We start from the raw sequence: 20,790 nt of genomic DNA, 5'->3' as shown, positions 1-20,790 counted from the left end.
CCTGGGACTGATCAGAGCCAACAAAGCAGGCCTGACGCAGGTGTGTCGGGGATTAAATAGAAGTTTAATTAATTTCTGAGTGAGGAAAATGCTTGCAAGTGGAAAGCCCCCCTCCTGAGAAGGAGAGCTTAATGTGCTGAGGCAAAGGCATGTTATATACATAAAAAAGCCAAAGTGGGCTAGACCATGACACAATCATTCTTTTTTTGGAGGGATGGGGTGGGGTGAGGCAATTGGGGTTAAGTGACTTGCCCAGGGTCACACAGTGAGCAAGTGTTAAGTTATCTCTTGACTCGAGGGTCAGTGATCTATCCACTGCACCACCCAGCTGCCCCAAAACAAGCATTCTTGCAGTTCTTACAGCATGGACATTGCAGGTGTTCTTGGGTCCTGTGGGAACAGTTCTTAAATTGATTGTCTTAAGTCTTTTTTTTCATATCCTTTGCTGATTTTTAAAAATTTAATGTATTTTGATTTATCAACAATCACTTCCATAAGCTTGATTGTCTTAAATCTTAAAGGTCATTGAGCTTTGTGATTATTCAGTGGGGTACAGAATCAGACTTAGTGCGGCAAGAACAGGAGTGCAGTCAGTTATAAAAAAACCAGAGATTGTGAGGACATCAAGAGATTTTATGGATGGCTCTCAGGTCCCTGGGAAATAGAGGGTGCTCCAACAAATCTAAACAGTTATTGATTAATATGAAAATCATATATCAATGAATCAGTATCCCCTGGTACTGCCCGAAGCAATACACTTTGCCAGAGGATGAGATCATCCAGAGTGCAAAGGATTGTTGTTATGCCAAGCTCAGTCATGGCAGGGCACAGCCTGCTTGCTGGACCCTAGCTCTGGGAAACAGGGTGTCTCCTAATATCCTGACAGCATCAAACCTCCCCTTGAGAGAAGGTGATCAGGCTGTAGAGACAGCTAACTGTCGGTTCCTCCCATGATAGTCAGATTCAGACCCCTGGGAATTAGATTCATTAACAACTCAACAGGTGGACCTACTGTGAATAAAGCATTGTATTGTGTCCTGAGAACATAAAGGGGAGAAAAGGACAATTTCTGCCCTCGAGGAGCTGACGTTTTATCTGGGTATACAATATGCAAAGAGATACACAAATATAAGATAATTTGAGGAGGCAGTTAGCAGCACTAGTGTCCAAGGGGACTGAGAAAATCCTTCCATAGAAGATGAAACTCAGATGAGTCTTCAAGGAAGCCAAGAGGTGGAAGAGAGAAGAGAGGACATTCCAGGCACAGCCTGTGCAAAGGTGTGGAGGTGGAGAAATAGAAGAATGTAGAGGTCAGAGAAATAGTTCCGTTTAGCTGGAATGTGGAGTGGATGAAGGGGAATAAGTTGAAATCAGTCCTGGAAAGGAAGGCTAGAGGCCAACTGTGCAAGTATTTTAACTCCCAAACCAAATAGCTTCTATGTTATTCCAGAAGCAATCAGGTGCTTCTGGAGATTTTTAATCAGGGTAGTGACATGGGCAGCTCAGTGGTATAGTGGATAGAAGAACTGAGGCTGGAGTCAGGAAGACTCATCTTCCTGAGTTCAAATCTGGCCTCAGACACTTACTAGCTGTATGAGCATGGGCAACTCACTTAACCCATTTGCCTCAGTTTCCTCATCTGTCAAGTAAGTTGGAGAAGGAAATGGCAAACCACTCCAATATCTTTGCCAAGATAACCCCAAATGAGGTCATGAAGAGTCAGACTCAAATGAACTACAACAGTGACATCGTCAGACTTGTACTTGAGGGAGAGATTTTGGAGGGGAGGATGGATTGAACAGAAGAGAGACTGGACGCAGAGAGACCAAGTAGGAGGTGATTGCAGTAGCCCGGGGGGGGGAGGTAATAATAACAATAATAATAATAATGATAGCTAACATTTATAAGCACTTACTGTGTGCTGGGCACTGTGCTAAGCACTTTACAAATATTATCTCATTTCTATGACAAGAACTGAATTGGGGGGGTGGCCATGTGAACAGAGAGAAGATGGATGCAAGAGATATAGCAGAGGTAAAATCGAGACAAACTGGCTGGATATGGGGGTTGAGGGGAGGCTGAAAGAATGAAGAGTCAGAGATGATTCTGAGATTGTAAGCCTTCACGATTGGAAGTATGATGGTGCCCATAACAGAAAGAGGGACATTTGGAGGAGGGGGAGGGTGAAGACAAGTTCCGTTTTGGACAACGTTGAGTTTGAGGTGCCTAGAGTAATCCAGGTGGAGATGGTCAGTAAGCAGTCATTCCTGGGACTGGAATTCAGGAGATGATGGATTTGGGGAAAATAGGTGATACAATCAAGAGATTATGTAGGGGTGTCATCTGCCTGGAGATGTAAGTTACCTGTTGGGCATGTCAGTGTTTCCTATCACTTCATCTTCATCCATGTCCTGGCTCAAGACTGAAGAATAAGACTCTTTGCCTGCTTGTTTGCTTTAAGTAAGATGTCTTTCCTCCATTAAAATTGCTTGTACTGGTGAATCACTGGTAATGGGGTTGATTTCTCCTAATTACATCTTACACACAGGTTTCCTGGCTCAGCCAATGCTTTCATGCGCTGGCAAACTTTCACCAAGGCATATTTATAGGTCTCATTAAATGAGGTCTCATTTATAAATGATAAACCTTCCCAATATAGGTTTGAGTTGTGAGTGTACTAATTGTTCTTCCCTGTAACAAGGAATGACCATTTGGAGACCTTCAATCCTTCTCTAAAAAATGTGGCCTTTGTTCTTGGGAATCATAAATGATATTTCTTTTTGAGTTATCTCAACTTCCTTACTCCGAAGCTTAAGGCTTTTGTGATTTTTAAAGGAAGTGATTAACAGAGCCAAGAACTCTATCATCTCTGGGCAAACCCCCCTGGCTCAAGATCAGGAAAGTCAAGAAAAAACCAAACCCTTTGAGTTTCTTTGTTCTAAATGCCAACCTGTCCCAGCCAGTTTGACCGGGAGCCAACTGGTTGACTCTGGTAAACCCCAGAAACACTGTTAGGTAACCACAAAAATCTGACCATCATGGAAATTTATTCATTCACCCAATAAAGAGTTATTAAGTACCTACTATTAAATTGCAGGCTGCTTGAGGGCAGGGACTGACTGTCTCTTTTTGCCTCTTTTTGTATCCCCAGAACTTAGAATAATGTTCGGTACATAGTAGGTGCTTAATAAATGTTTATTGAATGATTGATAACTATGAGACTCAATTTTCAGTTTGTAGAGCAGTATTTTGTACCCAGTACCAGTAACTGGTTCCTCAAAAATATGATCTTAGATAATACAGCATCCAATTTGTTCTGATTTACAAACAATGTTTCAAAATATAATGGTAGAGTTTAGTTAGAATGTATTAGTTGAATTGATGACACTATTGAGTGAAATGACATTGCTCCTCAGAACATCATAATATGGTCTGAGCCTGTAATAATGCTTTCTCTGCCTACCCCTAGAGATTGTCCTGAGAAAAGGACTTTCTAACCTCAAAGAGCTATTGAAATGTGAGCTGTTGTTGTTACCATCATTATCATTATTATTATGAGAGGAAATGTGATTATAATGGAAATAACACTGGATTGTGAGTCAGGAGACTCTGGGCAAAGCATTTCCTCTTTCTGGGTCATGCAGCTCAAATGTCGTTGATCTTGAATTTGTTCTGTTTCTCCTTCTCCCTTTGGTCATATCATTGTTATTCGTCTTTTTCTAGCAATTCATTGTTGTGATTGCAGTCAGGGAAAGATGATGTACTTCTCTGGATGGGTTAGGAAGGTCCCAAGGGAAGTGCATTAGGTAATGTTCCCAGCTGCTTTGTGGCCAATATGGTCCCTGGGATGGCTTTACCAACATTCCTAGCCAGATGATTTCCATAAAAAGAGTTGGACTGAAGACCGGCTAATGGCTCCTCTCCTTCCCACTCCCCCACTGCACCCCCCAAGTTCCATGGGATTGCTGAAGAGATACTTTGGGAGCTATCAAAGGCAATGCATATCTCATTGCACAGCAGGAGCACTGAATCGGAGCTGAGATCCTCATTGATGGCTGAAGGCAGGTCAGCTGTAGGGCAGGTGGGAGTATTTTTCATTTGGGGAATGTCATGGTACAAGAAAGGTGGGTGGAGATGTGGGACCCCCAAGCTTCTCAAATGGAGCAGGAGATATTCAGACAGAATATAATGCTTAATATGATATATTGTATAATATGTTAAACATAACAAAAATTAATATAGGATACAACACATTAATATATAATTCTATTATATAATTATTATATTATATAGTTAAAATATAATGATTATGATTATTAGTAATCATGATATGTTAGTAGCAGTAGTAGTAATCAGAGAGCTATCTCTTTCTTCTATCTTTATAGGCATGATAATTCAATTAATATGTTTTTCATGTTGCATTGGAATTCTAGTAATAATTAATGTTATTAAAGGGCAGCTAGGTGGCAGCTCGATTTGGAGTCAGGAAGACTCATCTTCCCGAGTTCAAAACTGGCTTCAGACACTTACCACCTATGTGACTCTGGGCAAGTCACTTAACCCTGGCCTCAGTTTCCTCATCTGTCAAATGAGCGAGAGGAGAAGAAAATGGCAAAACACTCCAGTATCCCCCAATGGAATCAATCATGAGGAGACAGACGCGACTGAAACATCTGAACAACAAAGATGTTATAAAGATGGAAATGGAGCTAGATGTTCAGAAGTTGTCTTCCTTGTCTTGACTCTGCTTTGCTTTTCCACTTACCTCACGCTGATCCAAGTCCAAGGAGAGGCTACCCTCTTCTCCCGATGTCTTTAATAAATGAACGACTCCCTCTCCCCCAAATGGGTCCTTTCTATGAGTTCAGAGCAGAGGCTCTTAAACTGGGGTCCATGGCCAGATAAGGGCTCTTTGGATGTATTTCACAGGACCATGAACTTGGATGGGAAAACAACTACGTTTTAATTTTCACTCATCTCTAATGGAAATTTAGCACATTTCCTTTAATTTAAAAAAAACCCACATTATTCTGAGAAGGGGTTAATGGGTCCATGACACACAGAGAAGATAAGAACTCCTAGTTTGGAGGATTTAGCTGAAGGAGGCATTGTAGATAGCTGTGGCAGAATGGGGAAGGGCCCTGGAACTGACTGGGATTCTGAAACTTCTCCCCCTTTGTGTGACCTTGGGCAAGTCACTTCAGTTTCTGGGCTTCAGTTTTCTTATGTGTAAGATGGGAATAATAATATTCCATTCTCGTAGACTGTAAGCCCCTTGAAGCCAGGGGACAATTTTCCTTTTATGCCTAGCATAATGTCTGGCACCTAGTACGCACTAGAGAAATACTTGTGAAGTTCATTGAATTGAATCACCGACCTCCCAGCATTGCTAGGAGGATGAAATTAGATAAGCTGGTCATGTGCTCTGTATATACCAGTTATGGGGGTGAAGTTGATGACATCATAGTTTTGTATGTGCTGGCTTTTACTCTTATTGAATGAAAAAGCAGAACCCACTCATAGAGTGGCCACTGCTGTAGCCCATCCCCAGATGTCAGCTGGCTTGTCTTTAGGTCTCTCCTTCAACCCTGGCCCTCGCTGCTTGAAGCCATGCAAGGTACATTTGTGCGAGTCACCTCATTTTTCAGTGATGTTGCAGAATTCTAGAACTGAGGAACCAGAAAGAGGCTGGGGTGTTTAGCAGTTTAGAAAAGAGTCAATGAGTCTATGACTGTTATTGCTGTTGGCAACTAGGCAGCTGGGTGGCATAGTGGATTGAATGCCAAGCCTGGAGTTGGGAAGACTCATCTATGGGAGTTCAAATCTAGCCTCAGACACTTACTAGCTGGGTGACCCTGGGCAAGTCACTTAACCCTCCTTGCCTCAGTTTCCTTAACTGTAAAAGGAGCTAGAGAAGGAAATGGCAAATCACTCCAGTATCTGCCAAGAAAAACCCCAGTGGGATCATGAATAGTCAGACTGGACTAAAACTCCTGAACTACAACAGGCACTATGAATGTAAATACAAATCAGAAGATAGTCTCTGCTCTAAAGGAGCTTACATACTAACGGGGAAGGACAGCCCCACAAAGGGAGCTGAAAGGGTGGAGATGAGTCAGCAATGCAACTTGGGGAGGAATGAAGACTCGGTTTGGCCTGGGCTTCCTCCTTTAAAAGAAGGTTCTGGGAGAAACCAGCCAATCAGAGGGAGAGGCCACAGGAGCAGGAAGATGCTTCCAAATGGTCCAGGGATGGAGTGTGCTTTCAGGATGAAGAGGTTTTCTGGCATGACAGAGAGAGTCTTCTGGAGGTGAATCAGCACCAGAGAGATAGTATTGCTTCTCCTAGGTTTTCCCCAGGAAGTAATCTGGGTCCTTCCTGGAGGCCTGGGAGTGTCCTGCAAGAAGATGCCTCTTTCCAATGGATCCGAGGTGGTGACTTTATAGCCTGAACTCCTGGAAACTCTAATTCATGATCTAGTGTCCAGCTGGCTCTGCACATTTAAGGTAAAATGCACGAGATAAATTCTAGACATTGATTTAACAACAGGAGACACATGAAATTTTTTTTAAACTTCCAGGGCTTTTCAGCTTTCCCCTTTCTCCTCAAAACGGAAATTCCATTTAGCCTCGTTGATTAGGGTCATAAATTTGTACCTTCAGTTTTCTTTGTAAGTTTCTGGTTTACCTTGGAGGTTGTGACATCTCAGGAGAAAGCCAGGAAATCCAGGGGTACTGATGGTGCTCCCCTGATAACTTACCTCTATTGTATGTCTGACCCCTTTTCCTTCCCCCATGTCATTAAGAGAGAGCTTTTGGACAACTGCAAAGTAGCTCCACTTTGAATTTCCTGATCTGGCTCAGTTGGTGCTACAAATGCCAGGGTATTTAAACAAGGTGATTTCCTTCAACATCTTAAGTGTTTGTGATCCCAGGGAGGAAGTACAGAGTAAAAAACCTAAATGAACTCGAGGACATCCTATAAAGGCACAGAGCTTTAGGAAGAAAAGGAAACATTGGAAAACCCCGTTCTCATCCAGATTCTTTCTAGTTTGCCAAAATGGTGATTTATAGATGTTTAGATCTAACTCAGCCAAGGGAAATCCTCAGCATTCTTGCCCAATCCATACCCCCAAGAGAACCCCGCTACAGCACAACCTTTGCCTGAAGACCCACAATGAAGTGGAAACCACATTTTCCCCAGGCTACTCATTCCACTTTGGTATTGCTCTAAGTAGTAGGATGTTTTTCTTGAAATCAAGCCGAAATTTTGATTTATGTGATTCATAGAATTAGAAACTGCCTGAACTGAAAAAGCCCTTAGAGATTATGGTACATTGGGGAAAATGCTAGATTTCATGCATTAGAGGATCTCTCCCACTTACTACTTGTAGGACATTGAGCCAGTCACTTAAACTCTGTAAGCCTCAGTTAACTCATCTGTAAAATGAAGTAATTAGACTAAGTAACCTCCAAATTTCCTTATAACTCTTAATCTATGGTCTAGTCCAACTCTTATAGGGGAGAAAACAGAATCAGTAAAAGGAAGCGACTTGCCCAGGGTCACACAGCTAATTAGTGTCAATGCTAGTATGAGAAACCAGATTTCTACACTTTTAATCCAATACTTTTTCCAGTTGGTATTGTTATAGCCCAAGCATGAGGTGATAAAGAACTCAGGCTGGACTGGTGTCAGTAGAAGTGGAAAGGATGGTGTAGGTAGAAGAGATATTGGGGAAGTATAATTGAGAGGATTTAATTGGTTATGGAGAATGATGGAAAGGGAAGAATGAAAGATGCTGGCTCTGTTGGTGGGGACTAGGGTGACTAGAAAGATGGTGGTAGCACTTTTCTGTCTCAGATAATTCAGATAATTAAAAAAAATAAAAATATTATTAAATAGTTTGCTTCATTTCTTTTTAAAGTTTTATTTCTTTTTAAATTTTCTTTTAAAGTTTTATTTATTTTATTTTTCAGTTTGTCAAGCATTTATTTTCTCTCCCTTCCAATCTTTCCCCAGTTTAGAAAAAGAAAAACAAAACCTTCTTAACAAATATGTACCATGAGCCAAAACAAACTCCCATGTTGGCCACCTCCAAAAATTTATGTCTCATTTTGCCAGCCATTACATCTTGGTCTTTAGTCCTCTGGAATACGTGGTTGATCATTGTTTTGATCAGAATTTTTAAGTCTTTCAAAGTAGTTTGTCTTTACAATATTATTGTTGCAGTAGATAAATTATTCTTCTGATTCTGCTCTCCTCACTCTGCATCAATTTATATGTCTTCCTAAGTTTCTCTGAACCCCATCCCTTTCATTTTTTCTTATAGTATAATAGTATTCCATCAATTCTTACGTTATAATTTATTCAGCCAGTCCCCAACTGATAGGCACTCCCTTTAGTTCCCAGTTCTTTGCCACTACAATAAGAGCTGCTATAAATTTCTTCGTGTATAAATGGATCCTTTCCCTCTTTTGTCAATCTTTTCTGGGGGATATAGAGACAATCTGTCCATTTTCTGACATTATTCCTTCAGTGATCCCTGTCCTACAGAGGCCCTAATTGCCAAGTCTTGAGTGGAGACTGGCTAAGCTTGGACCCAAGGCCTTTCAATCTGAACGTTTACCTTTGGATTCCGCATTCCTCTTAGTAACACATCTCCAAGTATAGCCACATCTGTGATATTAAATGGGCACCAATCAGTCTTGTTCCAGTGTTCCCACTACTGCTTCAAATAGAGGCAAACATCTACAGTCTGAAGTTCAGTGTTCATTTTTGGTACCACATTTTAAGGGAAATAACTTGGAAGGTGTCCAGATGGAGCTGACATATTCAAGGCACGTGAATAATAGATGAAAGAACTGGAAGGTTTAGCCTTGAGCAGAGTAGCCTCTATGTATAGCACATAGGTGATGTTTAGGAGACAAATAACTGTCTTCAAATATTTGAAGGGTTGTCATGTAGAATTAAGGAATGGATGGATGAATGAAAACATTCATTAAGCCCTTACTATGTGCTAAGCACTATGCTAAGCATTGGCAATACAAATAAAGAAGAAAGACCATCCCTGCTCTCAAAAAGCTTGTGTTCCAATAGGACTAGATAATGAGAGAGAGAGAGAGAGAGAGAGAGAGAGAGAGAGAGAGAGAGAGAGAGAGACAGACAGACAGACAGAGACAGAGACAGAGAAGGGGAGGGGAGGAAAGAGGAGAGGGGAAGAGGAGAGAAGAGAGGGGAGGACAGTTTCAGTTGCAAATCAAATGGCAATGTCCATTGTCCTTGGAGTAGGCAGAAAGCAGATGGTAATTCATCTTCTTTAGTGTCTTTCCATTGATAAAATCATGTAGTACTGACAGTGCCCAGGACTTAAGTGGTGAGAACTACTTCTGTGGGTCTTCAGTAGTTGTGGCTTCTGAGGAGGGGTAAAGTGTAGTATCTGCAAAGCTGTTGTTAGGCAACACCTTCACAAGGGTCTCTTCCTGTCCATCTCATCAAGGAAATGGTGCAATATCTCTTCTAGGCATACACATGGTTTTTGTTTCAGTTGTTTCTGACTCTTCATGACTCCATTTGAGGTTTTCTTGGCAATGTTACTGAAGCGATTTGCCATTTCCTTCTTCAGCTCATTTTATAGGTGAGGAAACTGAGGTAGACAGAGTTAAGTGACTTGCCCAGGGTCATACAGCTAGTAAGTGTGTGAGGCCAGATTTGAACTCATGAAGATGAGTCTTCCTGATTCCCAGCCCAATGCTCTATCCACTGCACCACCTATCTGCCCAAATACAGAACAGATTTCCCATGTTGTTGACCCCAGGTGAGAAATCTGCAGTTAGTTTTCATATAGCATACCATTTTGCACTCTATTTGCCTATTAATTAATTTGGAATTGAGAAGAGAAGTCTCACCATCTGGATTTTACTAGGGGGGATAGCTATCTATGGGTGCTGCTATTCCAAGGGCTCTTGGTGGTGGCAGGGGTGGAGGGCTCCTTCTACACAAAGGTTGTTTCTCTCAGACACATTGAGTGCCCTCTAATTTGTGAATAGATTGACATGGTAAAAGAAAGATGGTTCCCTTTAAAAGCCTCGTGCCCTTGGCCTCCACTTTGGGGAAGGAGAGGCCCCACCCACTGCCTGGAAAGCTGTCCCTAATGACACAGTTGACAAACGATTCTGGCTTCCGGATTTCTCATTTGTGGAACTTAGATAGACACTGCCTCCATGGCACTCTCCGCATCTGGCTGAAAATGTCTTGAATTTCTGTCTAGGAAGAAGCTGCCATCGCAGGATGAGGAGGTGGAGGAGCTCAACGCCTTGTCTCCAGTGCAGTCACCAGTCGTCGCCTGGTCTGGCCCACCCAGCCCCCAGGGACAAGAGTGAGTTGGAAATTTCCCTAGTATGAATAACCAGAACTAGCTCAGCATTCTGGTGGCTCTTTGGCCACAGAGCATCAATCATGGTGCATCTTGAATATTTTGGTGGGGAGGGGGAGAGAAATTAGTTCATTTTGTAATGATGTTAAGCAACATGTTTAGGTCTTAAAGGTTAAGTGTGAGAGGTAACATGCCATGGTTTGCAGTCAGATGACCTGGGTTCAAATCTTAGTTCTGATACTTGAATGAATGACTGGAAGGCATTTATTAAGTGCTGGCTGTGTGCTAGATACTTACAATCTGTGTGACCTTAGGCAAACCACAGCCTCAGTTTCTTCTGTAAAATGAAGGGATTAGACTAGAGGGAATCTCTTCCAACGCTATTTATGTATGATGCTATTGCTCTTTTCTCATAGGTGAGCAGAGTGTCTCACACAATTTAGTATTCAGTGTCTCATTGTTAAAGTTTATGTTCCTTCTTTCCTCTTTCTTTTTTCCTTCCTTCCTTCATCCATCTATCCATCCATCCATCTGTCTATCTCATCTACCCATCTATCCATTCATCTATCTAAGCATGTATCCATCTATCTATCTATCTATCTATCTATCTATCTATCTATCTATCTATCTATCTATCTATCTATCTATCTCATCCATCTGTCCATCCGTCTGTCTATCTATTTCAAAGATTTTGAGAAAAAAACCCAAATCAACCAATGTCAATAGGCTCTTCAAACTAGAACTGATTCTTTATTCTTTCTCCAATTTTTGAACTGGACTAAAGCCAGAGCTTGCCAATATTCCCAGAACTGAGTGAGTTTCAATCCAGTCAATGCATCCTTAAAAAAAATGATGCTTTTTTTGGTTCCCAACGTAAAATCAGAATAAGGACAGGATTAAGAGGCTGAGCACAGAGGGTGATGGGGAAATGGCAGGCTTTCTTCTGCACTTGTTTTACTCTAGCTAGTTCTGCATGGATTATTATTGTTATTATTAGTGAGGGTGCTCAGTAGATTTTGCCTCCTCTCCCCACCCCGCACCCCAGAGCTGCTGAACGCGCTGAGTCTACAGCCAGTCACAACAGTGCGGTCATCAATGACCGGCTCCAGGAGCTGGTGAAACTCTTCAAGGAACGGACTGAGAAAGTGAAAGAGAAACTCATCGATCCCGATGTCACCTCGGATGAGGAAAGCCCTAAGCCATGTGAGTGAGGGGGGATGGGGGAAGGCATCATAGGCACAGTTCCCAGAATGCTGTTCTTATTGTTGTTGTTCGTCCTTAGTTCTGGAAGAGGACCAACAACATCATGGGGGTGATTGTGCATGAATTGGATTTAAGTGAGGCAGAGCTGCACAAAGTTTGTTCTTAGATAGGTGAAAAGTAAAGCATCTATAGAGTGAGTGAATGTGTGTGTGTGGTGTGTGTGTGTTGGTGGGGGTAGATAGGAGGACACAAAGAAGTGATAGAATCAGAATGTCAGAACTGGAAGAGACCATCCTAGTACATAACTTCCTTATTTCAGTCTTGTCAGTAAGCATTTATTAAGTGCCTCCTGTGTGCCAGACACTGAGCTAAGTGTTGAGCATGCAAAGAAAGACAAAACCAATACACATTTATCAAGCACCTTCTGTGTGCCAAGCACTGTGCTACATGCTGGGGATACAAAAAAAGGGCAAAAGACAATCCCTGCCCTCAAGGAGCTCACAGTCTAATGGGAAAGACAGCACATACAAAGACATTGAAAAGGATGAGGGGATAGAGAAGGAGAAGAGGGGGGCATCTGAGGCAGGAGCACAGATGAAGTCCTACAGCCAAGAGGGAAATGAGGAGTTGTCATAAGGAAGCCCCTCTCCTTCAGTGGAGAATCTGGGAGGGGGTGTTCATGTCCACCCTCTCCAAACATAGGGAAGGAGGGGCCCAAGGGGAAGGGGATGCTGAGGAGCTGTGAATTTCAAAGTTGATTTGATATTGCAGGAAGATGAGTTTCTGAAGACAATTATGAAGTCTCTTCCTTTTATAGATGAGGAAACTGAGGTCTGGAGAGGATTTGACTTTTAGCCTTTTTTGACTCCTAAGGCTTGAACTCTTTCTACTACACAACATTGCCTTTCTAGCACCAGCCCATGCTTACACAACATTTTTTCTCATGATGCTACAGCTGGGCTAGCATTATTATACTTATTTTACAGTCTGGGATAACAGATTCAGAGAGATGAAAGATCTTCTTTGAGGTTCTAAGTGTCAGGTCCAGAACTCAAACTCAGGTCCTCTGACTCCTGGTCCACAGCTCTTGGAGAGGGGCTGCCTCTCCAAAAGCCCCCAGGACCCTTCAGGGAAGAGCTAAGATCTCTTTGAACAAATGGTACCCAAGCTGGATGCAAGCAGATGCACATCTGAGACTCCCAGTCCTCTTCCTTCTTTGCCCCTTCCCCAGACACTCCTGGTTCTGAATGGCTTTAGAGGAGGGAGCATCTGAATTCTTACCTGGCAAGAATTTCTGGACTGCTGCCCGAGCTCTCTGAGGAGCGAGCTGTCTAATCTGCCCCAGGAGAAGGAGAAGGTGGTTGCTTGGGATGGTGGAAGTCCACAATGACCACTTTACTCAGTTCTTGCAATATGCTTTCCTATGGCTGTGGCTAGTACAGAATGAGGAACAGTTTTTCAGCTAATTGCTTCATTTCCCTCAATTTACATTGCCCTGCTATTTGGAGCAGACATTCCTGCATTCCTTTTCTCCTTAGTTCTTAGAAGGATAAAAGAGCAAGGGGCAGGGACAGGGGTGTGTGTGTATTGCTAGATGTGTGAGGCTGAATGAGCTGAAATCAATAATTACAATTTCTCTCACCTTTTCCTGTAGCCCCTGCCAAGAAAGCCCCAGAGCCAGCACCAGAATCCAAAGCAGCTGAGGCTGAAAAGGCTGGAGAGGAGGAACATTACTGTGAGATGTTGTGTTGCAAGTTCAAACGCCGCCCATTGAAAATGTACCGGTTTCCCCAAAGCATTGACCCCCTCACCAGTAAGTCGTGGATGGAAAGTTATCCTTCTGATGCAAAGAATGAGGAAAAGGGGGGAGGGAGGATGTGCTGGGGATGGTGGGAAGAGGGAGGAAGAGGTGCTGAATGGCAGATGGTCCATGGGTGACTGTACCTGAACTATAAAGATGGGTTAAGGGATTCTTACCAGAAGTCTGTTTACTCCTCTTTGTATACCACTGTGCTTCATCTCCTGTGGTTGGCTTCTTTTTCATAGTTTTTATCTACAAGAACAGAAAAGGACAAAAGTTCTTCTTACTATCAGTCTCATCTTTCTTTTGCTCCAGTTTAGATCCACACTGTCTCCTGTTCAGTCCTCAGTAGGGACAGGGAACCCACTACAATCCTAAGATCATAGATTTAGAGCCAGAAGGGTCATCAGAAGCCATCTAGTTTAGTCCCCTCCATTTTACAAATTAGGAAACTGAGGCTCACTCAGAGAGGTTGAGTGGGCTCATCCAGGGACATTGGACAGCAAGTGTCCAATGAAGAAGCTGAACCACGTTCTTCCTGACTTCAAGCCAGCCCTCTGTCCATTGTATCACTTTGCTGTCTGATGGCCACCATGCTGAATCTGAAAAAAAAGCCTATGTGCAACTGACCACCACCTCTCTCTTCCTCTTAGACCTGATGTATATCCTCTGGCTCTTCTTTGTGGTCATGGCATGGAACTGGAATTGCTGGCTAATTCCGGTGCGCTGGGCTTTTCCATACGAGACCCCAGAAAACATCCACCTCTGGCTAACGATGGACTATCTGTGTGACCTCATCTATCTGTTAGACATCACCGTATTTCAGATGCGCCTGCAGTTTGTCAAAGGAGGAGACATCATTGTAAGTTGTTGGACAATCACGAGGTTCAACCACCATAATGGAACTCGCTCACTCTCCGTAGTGCTGGACAGTTGACAATTTATGCTCAGTTGTGCTTGGCACAAAGATCTGGAAGCTATGGCACTGACCTCAGTTTCAGCCCTAACCCTGGGCTTCTTTGGCCTCAGGTTATTCCTCTGTAAAAGGAGCGGGTTGGATTTTAGAGGCAAGTTGCTGAAAGAACCTTGAATTTGTATGATGTGGCTTCAAGAATCCCACACAGTAAAACATGTATTACATTTAAGTAAATAGAAAATATTTTCAAAGTTATTTGGCAAGTGAGGCAAGAGACGGGGAGCACTTAGCTGGAAAGAGCTCATGTAGGACATGGCAATTGAATAGGGCCTAGTTGAGATTTGAAGGGAGCTAGGGATTCTAAAAAGCAGAAGTGAGGAGTGGAGGACTATATTCCAGGAAAGGGCCTGTGCAAAGGCTTGGAGATGGGAGATGGGATGTTATTCATAATGAACAGCCAGTTGACCAATTGGAATGTAGAATGCATAAAGGGAGTAATATGTAATAAACCTTGAAAGGTAGGCTAGGACCAGATTGTGAAGGATTTTAAATGCCAAGCAGGGGAATTTGCATTTATTGTAGAGCTAATAGGGAATCATGAGAGTGTTTTGAAGGGAGTATAACATGATCAGATATGTGTTTTAGGAATATCAATTTGGAGGCTGTGTGGACAAATAGATTAGAGATGGTAGAGACTTGAGCCAAGAAGGCCAATTAGAAAACTGTTGTAATAGCCTAGGTGAGAGATGAGAGGTCATGAACTGGGTGGTGACCATTTAGGTGGGTGAAAGCGATGTGAGGGTAGAAATAACAAGACCTGGCGCCTGATTGATTATAGGGAGTGAGGTAAATTGAAGTTTTAGATGACTGAATATATGAATCTGGGCAGCTGGAGTGTGGTGGTGTCTTTGATAAAAACAGGGAATTTAAGTTTTGGGGAAATATAGTGAGTTGTATTTACATATTCTAAGTTTGAGATTAGTCAGTAAACAAACCAATAAACATTTATTAAGTGCCTACTATATACCAAGGCTGGGGATATAAAGAAAGGCAAAAGATAGTTCCTGCTCTCAATCAGCTCACAGTCTAAAGAATATGCCAATGGGATACCAAGTGGGATGTGTTCAAGAGTCATATGATGAGGATATATAGGACTAGAGACTGGGGAGGGATGTATAGATCTGATTGTCATCTGCATAGAAATTATAATGAATTCATGGGAGTCAATGAGATTACTAAGAAGGGGTTGTACAGAGAGAAGAGAAAGAGACCCAGGCCAGAGCCATGGAGTTCTGGAGCCCACAATTGGAGGATGGAACACTCATGATGATCCCTCAAAGGAGACTGAGGAAGAGGGTCCAACATGAAAAAGGTGAACCAAGAGAGCAGTGAACCAAAAGTCATCTCAAGTCAGGCGAATGAAAGCCTAGAGCATAGAGAGGATCCAGGAGGCAGGAGATACTAGATGGTGTGAAGTGCTGCAGAAAGGTCAAGAAGGATGAGGGCTGAGCAAGGATCATCAGATTTGGCATTTTGCTGGAGTGATGAGGCTGGAAGCCAGATTGCAAGGGGGCGAAAAGAGGGCCAGAAAGCACCTTGGCAACCAGGTGGCTCTTCTTGCCACTTGCTTTACAGATGAGGAAACTGAGGCCAGAGAAGGGAAAGGGACATGCCCAAACTCACCTGAATGTTTAGGTGGAGCTAGGAGGAGTCTGGATTTGTTTCGATGCTCCCTGTGCCAGACCATATGCACAGCGCCCACGATCCTGGTATCTGGATGTGAGGTTTTGCTTAGCACAGGAAAAGGGGAGCATTCACCTTGTCCAGGGTGCTTGGAAGAGGCCGGGCTCTTCCCTGTCCCCCTGCTTGGGTTGCTCTTAAAGAAGTGGTACTGGAAGTGATAGCTCCCCAGACCATATTCAGATAGGGGATTATCTCCCTGAGACACCGCAGTTAAATCTGATGCCTTTTCTTCCCATCTGAGAAACAAAACTCAGGTAACAGTAGAATCTCCATAATCCCCTCCTCTGCATTTTCCAACAGATTGAGAGAAATGTACCCTAAGGTGGCTGGTCAGTCAACAAACATTTATTAAGCACCTGTGGTGGTGATGATCATTTGTCCATTCTCTTTTAGACAGACAAAAAGGAGATGCGGAACCACTACATAAAGTCTCAGCGTTTTAAGGTACGTAATTTATACATACGCTTTAAAATGCATGATTTCCTAGAGCCTGATTCCTATGGGCACCCCCATTTAAAGCAGAGCCTGATCAGGCTTACATGGGTCATTTATTTATTTGATCTACAAACATATATATACCACTTGCTGTGTTCAATGCCCTGTGCTAGGCGCTGAAGGGATATGAAGAAGCGAGAAAGGCACAAGCATTTATTTATTTTTCTTTTTGAATATTTTATTTTTTCCCAATTACATGTGAAAACAATTTTAACATTCAGGAACAAGTATTTATTAAGTTACTACTGTGTGCCAGGTACTATTCTAAGCACTTTACTCATTGCATCCTCACAACAACCCTGAGAGAAGAATGCTATTATGATACCCATATTAGCGTTGAGGAAACTGAGTCAGACAGAAGCGACTCACCCAGGGTCACACAGTCAGTAAGTATCTGAGGCTAGATTGGAACTCAGATCTTCCTGACTCCAGCCCAGTGCTTTGTCCGTAAGGTTTCCTACCTACAATGTGAACTCCATTTCAAATGTGCCAGACTGCATTGTGGGAATTGGGGAGATCATGTAAATACGTTCCTGTCTTCATTGGTTAATCCATTCCATTAAGTATCCACTAGGTACAACATGGAAGGCATTGTCTCCTAGTGTACAGACAGCTAGCCTTGGACCCCAGAAGACATAGGTTCTGCTGGATGTGTGATCTGGGGGCAAGCCACTTAGCCTCTAGACAACTCTGTAGACTGCAGAGAAACCATCTGTATTGGCAGAGGTATTCTTCTTCTGGGAATTCCTTATACTAATGAAATCAGTCTGATCTGTATCCCCCACATGTAATAGAGCCTGATGGATGCTGGATGTCTATGTTGACTAGAGCCTGGTTAAATAAAATCTCTGTTGGACTCTAGGGCCATTCTGTTGATCAATACATTGAAAAAAGTCTGAAAACATGTGTAGTACTGTAGAACCCTCACCTCCATGAAAGGATTGGTTGGGGGTGCTCTCTCTTACCCTTCATTCAAGTTATGCTTGATCTTGTTAATTAAAAAAATTGGTGTGTTGTTATTCTTTCTATTTACGTTGTTGTAGTTATTGTATATATTGCTTTCTTGCCTTGTTTACTTCACCCTGCATCTGTTCTTGTAAATTTTTTCATGCTTCTCTGTATTCATTGCTTACCTCATTTCTTAACAGCATAGCAATATCTCATTATATTCATGTACCACTATTTGTTTTGTTATTTCCCAACTGATGGACATCTGCTTTATTTCTAATGCCTTGCCCTGGCATATTTTTAATGCCATCTTTCCATGTACATCAGAGACCCTATGGCTCATGGGTGTCTCCAGTTTGTGACTTTCCTCAAATTTTTGGTTTAAAAATTTGCATTTTAGATGGATATGATTTCTCTCCTGCCCCTTGACTTGCTCTATTTGAAAGTTGGTGTGAATTCTCTCTTACGGTTGCCACGCTGCTTAAAGGTAAGTCCCATGGCATACTCAGTTGGCAGCAACATCACGGATAATGTCATCTCCCCATGGGAAAGTACATTCCTTCTGTGGCTTGTTTTATAAAACCAGTAATGAAAGGGAAAGAGAATCTGTGGTAAAGACTGTGCCTTCATGGCAGGATGTGAAGTGGAAGGTTGACATTTATCAGTTTAAAGCAGTCAGTGTAGACAACCTTGTTGACTCAGTCCCAGTATGGATTTTTTAGCTGTCTGTTTTGACCAATGGAGGCAGCTAGATGGCTAAGTGGATGGAGCTCTGGGCCTGGAGTCAGGAATACCTGAGTTCAAATACAGCCTCAGACATTTACTAGCTATGTGACCCTGGGCAAGTCACTTAACCTCTGCTTGCCTTAATCCACTAGAGAAAGAAATGGCAAACCACTCCAGTATCTTTGACAAGGAAACCCTATGGACAGTATTAACACACTCTGGTGTATACAGTCATGAAGAATTAGACATGACTGAACAACAGTTTTGACCAATTATGAGGGTTAATGTCTGGATGTCCACTTCTCTTACGCTACTTAGAGAACACTTTAATGATGAGAGCCCATGTCTAAATTCAATTGAATTCATTTCAATCAAAATTTATTGAGATCCTGTTACATGCCAAGCATTGTCCTAGGTTCCAGGAATACAAAGATAAAAACAAAACAGTCCCTGTTCTCAAGGAGGTAATATTTTACTGAGGGAAACCACATATCCTTAGATAAGTAAATACCAAAAATATATTTACCTTCTCCATGGCTATCCCAACTCCTATTCACATTGTCAGGCTGCCTTAGAGGTGCCTAAGTAGTTCTCTCTTTAGGGCTTTGGTGGTAACTGTTAGAGTTTAGAGATTTCTATTTCTATTGCTCTTGAGCCCCCATCTGGTATGTTCCCTATTGTTCATTAGCCAGCCAGAATTAATTAGCTTTCAGCAAGAGATATTTACTAAGGGGTAAAACAAGAAGAATTGGTACAAAATCAATCTCTCCAAGGCTCATAGACAAACTCTCCCAGGGAAATGTGACTTCAGGCTTGGTAAAGAGCTAAGGGGTAAATCACAGGTCCTGGTTGGATAGAAGTCCTTTTCTCCTATGGAATTCTCTTGAAGTTTCCCTTAGGAATATAGCTCTGTGCTGAGCTCTGAGGGTTGGTGGAGTGCACAGCTGCATTTCAGTTCTGTCCCAAAGAGGTCACACTCCCTGAAGGTGACTTTTCTCAATACAAGTTTAATTTACCCTCAAGTCACCACTGCCAGCTCTGGTGGGAAGTCCAAATCTTCTGATCTTTTGACCTTTCAAAGTTCAAACAATCACCCTGTGGTCAATAGGAGGCGAGTATGATATTGCCTCTGAGCCCACTCTCTTAAGGGTACAGAGTGTCTGCTTTCTCAAGTCACTTCTGAAGGCTGACTTGTCTTTTTGCCCAGATTCTCTCCTCTGATATGCATAGGTCCAGAAACATGCCTGATTCTTTCAATCAGCCCCAATACATTTTCTTCATGGGGATCTTCTGATTTTAGAGGGACTTAGTCACACCTGATTTATACCTTTAATTTAATGATTAATTAAGTAATGGAATCAAAGAGGCGTTCTCTCGCCTGAGGAGGTGTAAGAGCTGGGGCACATCTTGATAATCGCATTAATTGGGATATAGGGCTGTGGGACCCTCCTCCTCTTCCACAGACAAAAGAAAATTATGGGGAGGGGGCACCAACCTCTTAGGGGATCAGGAGTGGCCTTTGGAAGTGGCACTTGAGCTGAACCTCATTGAAAGAAGCTAACGAATGGTTCATAACCAAGTTCCTCACTGCAGTTTATTTTATGTATTCATTGCATCCTCTTCTTTTCATTTACAGTACATGGCTTTCTTTGAGTTCAATAACCGGCTTGAATCTATCCTCAGCAAGGCATATGTTTACAGGTGAGATGCAGCGGCCGAATGCTGCTAGTGATGGGAATACGTAAAGGTGGAATTTTACAGAGGGAATGGGTCAAAGGCCTTCACTGTCCAAATCATTTCTCTTTGCAAACACATCTGCAAAGTCTAAATCCCCCCTAGGAAGGAAAGGTATCGTGTCTGTAGACCTGCTAGGTCATTTTCTGAGAAGATGTTTGGTACACAGAGCTGAGAATTTCCTTTTGTCTTTGTTACAACACGTATTCCTCTCACGGTGGGAACCAACACACAGATCTCAGGGAAATTGCCACAGACCTCCATTTTAGATGCAATTTGAGATTTTTTTTTCCTCATTGTTGATTCACTTATCATGGGAAGAAGGGACATCCCTCTTCTCTCTGCTCTTGTAAATCTACTGTTTCCTTTCTTTTACAGAGTCATAAGAACCACAGCCTATTTGCTCTATAGTTTACATTTGAATTCATGTCTGTATTATTGGGCATCAGCCTACCAAGGAATTGGCTCTACTCACTGGGTTTATGATGGAGTGGGAAACAGGTAAGCCCGTATTCATCTTCTCTCTTTTGGCTTAGGTCAAAGCCCTGCTTCTTCATAGCGTGTAGTACACAACTGAGGCAAATATTCTGATTTGAAGCGGCATAATATACTAGAAGGCTGACAAAGTCAGAAGACCTGAGTTCAAATCTCTGCTCTAAGACTTAGTAGCTATGTGATTGCAGGCAAGTCATTTAGATTCTCTGAGACTGTTTTCTCACCTGTAAAACAGAGTATAAGAGTATCTGTCACCCACCTACCTCAGAAGAAACTAGGGGATAGAATGCTTAAACTGAGTCAGGAAGGCCTGAGTTCCAATCCAGCCTCAGCCACTTACTAGCTGTGTGATCCTCG

General features: G+C 42.5%; 1 protein-coding gene across 1 annotated transcript in view; it reads left to right on the top strand.

Annotated features, from left to right (window-relative positions):
• The window catches only part of CNGB1 (cyclic nucleotide gated channel subunit beta 1), a 52,196-nt gene that overhangs the window by 8,089 nt on the left and 23,317 nt on the right, over positions 1–20,790 (top strand). The window contains exons 3-10 of the mRNA XM_020963749.2: positions 10,268–10,375; positions 11,418–11,575; positions 13,230–13,388; positions 14,030–14,238; positions 16,429–16,479; positions 17,879–17,965; positions 19,841–19,905; positions 20,317–20,439. Coding sequence (XP_020819408.1) covers positions 10,268–10,375; positions 11,418–11,575; positions 13,230–13,388; positions 14,030–14,238; positions 16,429–16,479; positions 17,879–17,965; positions 19,841–19,905; positions 20,317–20,439 — 960 coding nt within the window. The remainder of the gene's footprint in view (positions 1–10,267; positions 10,376–11,417; positions 11,576–13,229; positions 13,389–14,029; positions 14,239–16,428; positions 16,480–17,878; positions 17,966–19,840; positions 19,906–20,316; positions 20,440–20,790) is intronic.

The sequence above is a fragment of the Phascolarctos cinereus genome, unplaced genomic scaffold, assembly GCF_003287225.1.
Source record: "Phascolarctos cinereus isolate Bilbo 61053 unplaced genomic scaffold, phaCin_HiC Scaffold_2;HRSCAF=192, whole genome shotgun sequence".
NCBI lineage: Eukaryota > Metazoa > Chordata > Mammalia > Diprotodontia > Phascolarctidae > Phascolarctos > Phascolarctos cinereus.
The sequence above is the reverse complement of the archived record's forward strand: the minus strand, read 5'-3'. Positions and strand labels throughout refer to the sequence as shown.